Source organism: Contarinia nasturtii, unplaced genomic scaffold (assembly GCF_009176525.2).
Source record: "Contarinia nasturtii isolate CC-2019 unplaced genomic scaffold, AAFC_CNas_1.1 Cnas_scaffold_1764, whole genome shotgun sequence".
Taxonomy (NCBI): Eukaryota; Metazoa; Arthropoda; class Insecta; order Diptera; family Cecidomyiidae; genus Contarinia; species Contarinia nasturtii.
In genome coordinates, this window is record NW_022199096.1 from 51,184 (window position 1) to 59,471 (window position 8,288).

Sequence of the window (8,288 nt, forward strand, 5' to 3'; positions counted from 1 at the left end):
GCGTCGGTTGCGTTTGCGGCTATGCTTGGCATATCTATGCTACCTAGCGTATTTAGGCAAGCATAGAAATATGCGCGAACCGGTCACTGCTTATATGGAACCGCAAGTTGAAAATTCCTTCATATCTTGAATCTGGAGACTATAAGACATGTTTTCTCAAGTGGCCATCAAGATATGCCTCGAAATTCAAAAAAATGTTCCACCCTAATGTGTACGCTACGTAACCACATGTACAAAGCAGAAACAAAACCAACAAATTTGATTTATTCATTAATTTTTTTTTATTTAAATTACAATAGTTTTGATGTCAATGCAAATCCAAGTATTCAATAATTCATTCTTTTTATGACTTACTATAGAATAATTCACTTGACTATTTAAAAAATTGTATTTTTGCTCCATTTATCCTGATTGTGCACCGACTATGCTTCTGAGAAGGCTGGGGTCAATTTCTTTTAGGGTAACTAGAGGAATCGATTCTTGTGGAGGTGAACATTCTAAATCACAAAATAAAAATTAAAACAATAATTAATCAAGCGTATTAAATTACACTGAAATTAAGCTGTCAGCCGCATAATCCGCTATTCTGAAAAATTAAGTCGTCAACATTCAATTCCATAAAAAAAATGTGGAATCTCTTCCAGTTTAAAAAAAGGATTTCCTTATTTCTGACGCTGTTATCAATGCCTTTTCAATTGGACTTGAAAGTGACAAAAGTAATTACTACAGTATACCAGAGAAAGTGATGCACGTGCATAAAACATATGCATTTGCACATTCCGATTTCAGAATTATTAAATTTATCAAATTATTATATAAATTGTTCCTTATTCATTCCAGAAATCGTATTTTTTCATGAATAAATTTTAAACCAATAAATGTTTTTTTATGATAAAAAGCATATGTAATTTTTATTTGAAATTTCATCAGGTCCAAATTACATTGAATGCATTTCGGTTCATTACACATTGGTTGCGATTTCTGCAATCAATGAGAAATAATTTAAATACAAACATTCGGATTACTCGATTGAAAACATGGTTTTGTGTAAGTTAAACTGATTTATCCGAACATTCAATGAGAAACAAGCAGCAAAAATCCAACTTACTAATGCCAATAGCGATTATTAACAAACATCGTTAAAATTAAAAATTGTTATGAAACCATGGTCAGAAAGATTGCGTTTGTAATGAGTAAAACGACTGGTAAGTAACATCACTGGCGTAATATTATCTCCAAACCAAACATGGACAGTGGACACCACGGCGCCATACATATAGTTGGCGCTGCATTCTATGCAAACTTGTTTTCCGTTGCCACGGACTAAGTGGAAAGTATACGCTTATTACATAGAATGTAGCGCCAACTATACGTGAATTCTATTTTCTTATCATTTTAGGCAGTAATCTCATCGCTTCTTTACGGAACAACCACCACCAGCGTGTTATACAAGCGAAAAAAATTATGTAACGCAAAAATGGCAGGTTGTCTCATACACTGCATATATTGAAATGTACATGTGTATGCATGAACTTGCATTTTTACATAAATGAAATGCACGTGGATTGTGTGTGATCAAATCAGTTATCGTATTCAAGTGTATTTGTTATTCTCTATGTCATATATATTCATTCTTGAATTTTTATGATTTGTTTGAATAGAATGACGAAATCCATGTAACAAATGGAGACGGAAAAAATATTTTCTCCATTTCCTCCAATAACCTACATGCAAATGATGTGGTCCATGAAATTGATTCTGATTCAGGAGTGACATACGAAATAAATGAAAATGATACGGAATCAACTGTAAGCAAAGAATATTTTTTTTTTAATTTAAAATGAAACAAGTATATCGAATTATTTCTATATTATTTGAATTTTTGTTTCGATAGGATGGTGAAAACGACGAATTGTTCTCCGTGATTTCAATTGAAGAAGGTGACAATTATGACAGTGAAATAAATGAAAATGATTTGTATTCAAATGTATGAATGAACTTTTTCAAAATGGCCGACCTAGGTGTAATACATACTACTAGCGTAGATGTGATTGCAAACATTTACAAAAGTAATCGTTATAGCGACTCCGAGAATTTGCGGAACGCCTTCACATTCTTTCACATTGAATCGCTATTCATACCGAATTCAACATTTTGTCTTAGACTTTATGGAAAAAGAATAACTATGGAGTAAAATTGTTAGAAATCAAAAATTCCACTCAATCAACTCAGTCGCACCTTTCTCACGCCATGTTGAAAATATTCAAATAGCCGGAAATTTAGTTGGAAACTTATATGACAGTTTCAATGAAATTCAACAAAAGGCGCTAGTAAATATCATTTCATCAAACAATATGATGGCATTCATTTTATTTATCCAGAATTATCGGAATTATATAAATACAGACTCGTAATTTCCACCATGATTTGATCATGGCTGAAAATTTGATCCGCGCACGTAATCATCGATGAATGTGCCAATGCACAAGCCACAATGGCATATGTTCTATGAGGTAAATGCTAAAATAATTTTATTCCGGCGATACAAAACAGCTCGGACCGGTAGTTATGTCGCCTGAAGCCAAGAATTTGGCCCACGATTTGGGCGAATACAATGGGCAGTAATCAGTCAAATTATTATAGACAAAAGTCTAATTCTAAATGCAGACCAAGGTATCATTTTCATGAAATTAATATAATAATTAAATTTTAATTCTTTTGTTTTCTTCTTTTTTTCATGCGAAATTAATAATAAAAACTGGACCTAGACGACAGGTTATAACGAATAAATAATCTTCAAGCAAAAACTTACTCAAATTTTGTTGAACATATCTATAAATAGTTCCTCCTAAAACTGAAAGTTCATTATCGGTGAAAGTAGCTTGATACACGTAGCATTCATGACGGTCTGGTACAGAGACGGTTTGAACATGTGGATCACTTAAATAAGATGTTGTGCCTCTAAACTCTCTTCCATTATTCTTTGATGAAATTCTGGAATTTTATTAACTTGTAAAATATGAACTTTCATCTAAAGAAGGCCTAGCATTCGGAATGACATACATCAAAGCGACTCATCAAATGATGCTTGCATTAACATCGCACTTCGTGCGCTGCCAGATCCGAATGCACGAAGACAGCTTGCATCATTCGATGAATCGCATTGACGTATTTCTTATTCCGAATGCTTGAAGGATATACAAACACTTACGCGTAATAAAATTGTCTTGTTTGTGTGTCAGCCAATTCAAAGCTAATGTTATCCAAATCCCAACTAAAATTGAACACAAATTATTTAAAACATATTTTTTCAACATTTCAAATAATTTGATTGCTTGATACTAAGGTAAGTGAAACAGGCGGTGTTCGAAACAATTTGTTCACTGCTTTCATTTAATACCCGACTTATTGACGTTTCAATAAAATCTTAAAATATGAGATAAGTTTTGCCAACTGCAATCAAATCAGTAAAAAAGCAATGTTGCCAATCAACTGTCAATAAGTCGGGTATTAAATTAAAGCAGTGTACAAAATCGAAAATTCAAGGATTAATTAAAATTAAGTTTCATTTTTCGGAGATACCGTTTTTGTCTCTTTGATCGCTGTATAATAAGTTTTACATCGTGCTTTATTATCCAAATGATATTATTCAAAGTGTTTATGCAAGGATTCAATGAATTTTTTTCTTTTCTTTTTCCGTTTTCTTAATTAATTGAATCACTTAGAATAAATCAACATTACTAGATAAATGTCTTCAAATGCGTTACTGAAAAAAGTCAGTCAGCAAAAGCGTTATAAAATATATGGACGATGTCACGCTTTTGCTGACTGACTTTTTTCAGTAACGCATTTGAAGACATTTATCTAGTAATGCTGATTTATTCTAGGCGGTTCAATTCATTTAAATACAAAAATTACAAATATATAAAATATTGTATTATATTTGATAAATTTAAATAGCCGAAAGGCTCAACCAAGAAATAAGGCCAAAAATAACATTCATTGATATATGAAATGCAAGCTGGGTGTGAAAAAGTTCCATGCCTGCATCTACTTTAGATCCATTGTAAAATGTTTATTCATTATCAAACATAATAATAAGAAACTACGTCGCACTGTGGGTAACGGTATTCCACTGCGCATTTTAATGGAATTTTTGTGGAAAAAAGTAATATTGGTTCATTCACTGAAAGCCCAGATGAAGTTATCGTCACATTTCTCATTCCATATCACTTCTTCAAAATCGATAAGAACAAAGGCAAAATATAAGCATAGTAATTGCGATTTAATGTTCAGAACCAATCGAATATTCTGCGTGTGTGTGTCTCTATCTCTTTACATAGACTGTGTGCTGCGTGTACCAAATAAAAATCATTTTAAATTGGGAAATTTTTTCGAATTTTGGCCACAATTTCTTCAATTTGTTGAAAAAAATGTATGGGGAAATTGTATCCATTCAGTTTTGGATATAAATCCTCCACCAGTTTCGTAATATTTTCCGCGGCAAATAGTGTCCAAATCGAACTGAAAATAGGTTCTTTGGATTTTTGGCCATAATTTCCCAAAAATAAAATATTTTTTTGGGGAAAATATGACCAAATATTAAAAGGAATTATTTTCTTCGATATTTCGAACATAAATTCTCCATTAGATTTGTATGGGAGAAATTGTAACCGGGGAAAATATGACCGGTCATCGTGCTTGCGCAGGAAGATTTTCGAGTTTTATGTGCAAAGATGGTGACGCCCTACGGAAATAATATAAACTTTATGGGAAATGTATCTGTTTGAATACATAACAAAGGGTAAACTGATGCTATATATTGTTATGTATTCAAACAGACATTCCCTCCATTTAGTATATGTATATTATATCCGTAATGTTCAATTGTGTATGGAAATATCGTAAATACTAGTGCTATACGTTCGCGAATATTGTATGTGTTGCTCAATACAACATCAACAAATCATCCGACGACATTTTTTTCATTACACCGCATTACATGGATCTTGAAGCGTTCAGCACACTGTTTCAAATTCATACAAAATTATTTAACTCACTAGCCCGTGTTGAAAGTAATTAAACAAATATATTAAATATTTGAAATAAAAAAATCTGAAATTCATACTAACTCTGCTTCATATTTTCCTCCAGTCAATTGACCGTTACTGTGAATTTCATAAGAAACAAAATCGTCTTTTAATTGCGCCACCACATCACCGCTGCGAACCAGTTTTACTGTAAATTTAAATGTGCCAAACACATGTCAAAAAAAAACACAGTATAAATCATTTTAAGCCAAAATGTATATTCACCCGATCGAACGATTTTATCAAAATCATCTTCATTATTCAGTTCGTTTTCTGTGAATTTAACCCAATAATATGGAGCATCACGACCTTGCATCATATAGAGGCTTGGTTCGGATCGACTAACAGCAACAGCTTTGCCACTTATTTGTTGACCATTATCCGTCACATATCTACAGAACAGCATTGATTTAATTACGTTTCGTTCAATAAAATTAAACTTCACTTGATCACACAAAAAAAAAATTGATAATAAACTCACTCAAATTTAAAATCGGGTATTCCATGTTGTGTTCTTATGAAATGAAAAAATTTCTTTTTTTCTGTAAAATTATTACCAAAAGCTACAGCAAATATGACCAACAAACAAATACACTTTAACTTGAACATGATGCGACCTTTTCGATTTGAAATCACGGAACGAAATGAAATCTTAAAGTGAAACGTTTCGTTGAGAAAAAATCGAATTTAAGTCGTTTTACAACCGGCTTTAAAGTTAATAATTCAACGAACTGGTTTTTGTCAACAATTCCATATCATGTGATTGAACTACAGCTGAACTCATGGCCATCGAAATTGCTACTACTCATCTCTAATTTGCATATTATTACCGAGAAAGAGTTTGGCAATACAACATCACTGATTTATATGCAAATTAGCATTTTTCGAGTATTACGTCACATACGCTTTTACTTGTTGTTTTGAATTTGTAATGACGACAAAAAAAATACGAATCAACATAATCTCATCATAACAATATTAACTCAAAGCTATGGTATAAACATTGACAGATTTGTAATAAGAAGCTATCTTGAAGCTTCAGAGGAGGGAAATAAAATATTGAATATTACGGAAAAATGGACTCGACAAAAGACTTAAAAGCAAATGCGTAAGCTAAAGGGTCAGATAAAACCAATCTAATTAGCCGAAGAAATTATTTATCACCACAAAAACGTATTAGTTTTTCGTTCGGGTGCCCATCAATGCGCGTGTGTATACAATGAGTAACACAGCTTGAGCTTTTTAGCTTTGTATTGTTATTTTTTATTTGATTGTTATTTAAAAAAGCGCCTAAATGTATACTATTATTTTAAACTGAGTTTCTATGCCATATGAATATCAAATACAAAGCTTATTACCATTCTATTTAAAATGTGCATATATTTGTCCATTGAATGGCATTAAAATGATATTTGTTGGCATAAATTGACATTCCAGATTGAAACGAAATATTGCCATTGGCAAGAAATATTGGTATCAATTTTTTATTATCAAGCATTATCGGCCTGACGTTCAAAGTGAGTTTTCATGCTTGTTTCTGACATAACCGGCAAAATAATTAATTCGGTTTTTCTTCTCTTTGTATGTCTTCGATTTTTTATTTCGAAAACGGTGCACAAATTTTGTAAATAATTTTTTTTTTTTCAGAAAAATATCACACACTCTATGGAAATCTCAAAGTTTTTGCGCAGCTTGATACATTTACGGTTTCTATTCAATTTTATGTTACGCTAAATTAACTTTATGGACTCATTCACAATCGAACCCAATAAATCCTCGTAGCTATTGAAATTCTCAAACAAATCGATCAATGCCTTTGTTGTTAATTTTTCTTGATATTTATTTTATTCATTTATTTTGGTGGCAATTTGTACGCAAATTGAATAAATAATATATTCTGACGAATGTTTGCGGTCAGCATTGCTTAATGTTTTTGTATGATAAAAAATTGCTTTAGGAAAATGTGAAATACATTTGCTTTGTGGGAAAATTTGAAATCGAAAACTGTCCAGGCCTGTTGTCTTCTCCAAACCGGTTTTCTTCGATCATTGTCGAAACATCGATACTTCAACAAAAGTCAAATTTAACGAACGAGTTATTAGATACTCAGGCAAACAAAAAAACAAAAAATTTGTCAGTTGTACAGTGAAATACATTATAACGATTTAGTATTTTCTTATAAGGTATTTTCTTGTTTTACTATTTCCGTATTTTTCTTGTATTTAAATTGTTGAAATTGTCATTAAATTTTTAGTCTTCGGACAACATTAACATAATAATTAAATTGAACATTTTTTCTTCTCCAAGTAATATTTTTGTATAACAAACTTTTGGCAGCTACCTAGCTGAAAAATTTAGAGTTGGGAATGCGAAGGGATAATAGTAAAATGTTACCCATCAAACGGGGGTAAGTACTTAAGTACTCAGACATAAATTCGTCGTTATACTAGACAAGAATTCACATAAACAATGAAACTTTGTCTAGCGTAACCACGAATTAATGTCTGAGTATTTATGTACTCGATTAAAATAAATATCAACAATTGAATTTTTTTAAATATTAGCAATTATTCATCAAGATCTAATTACGGAAAATGGGATTCGAACATTTTGTAAAACATGTGTTTGTGTTTGACCTTTGTGTAAAGATGCCAAATAATCAACAAAAAGCTCCGTCTTTTCAAAAGCCAAAACCATGTTCACCAATTTCACCCCCAATAGAAAACAACTATTATTGTAAATTTTTCTGTGTGTACCAAACAAAAATTGTATAATCTGGGATGTGACCCTATACATTGTATATTTATTGCCATACATCACGATGCCATTTGTAGACGAATTACAAAAGACACATTTAGTCTCTTGATATTCAAATGCCAAAGATATAACACAAAATTATGACATAGATGTGTTTTTCTATAAGTGTCTAAAGTGTTACCGCCGAGCTATTTATACGTTATTCTAATTTAAACGCACAAAAAGTGTTTACAATACCAACTTTACGTGAATTGTATGGCATGCTCGAGTTATGGTGTGTACACATTGTTACAAAATAAAATTTGCCGGAAAACCATATATTCCATATCGTTACAGAGGCAATGAAGTTTTCATATTGAAATAATTGACATTTTGGAGATTGAAAAGACATGATAATGAAGCAGAAAGACATGACAATGAAGCAGAAAGACATGACAATGA

At 31.6% G+C, this 8,288-nt stretch overlaps 1 protein-coding gene across 1 annotated transcript; it reads right to left on the reverse strand.

Moving 5' to 3' along the window:
- Positions 1-257: 257 nt before the first annotated feature.
- LOC116347262 lies at positions 258-5,730 on the reverse strand. The gene is made up of 6 exons (XM_031777800.1): positions 5,572-5,730; positions 5,316-5,482; positions 5,133-5,238; positions 3,212-3,274; positions 2,813-2,994; positions 258-497 (listed from the first exon to the last, which is right to left on the reverse strand). Exons 1-6 carry the CDS (start codon positions 5,697-5,699, stop codon positions 403-405), a joined length of 741 nt encoding a protein of 246 aa, XP_031633660.1. The 5' UTR covers positions 5,700-5,730; the 3' UTR covers positions 258-402.
- Positions 5,731-8,288: the final 2,558 nt, after the last annotated feature.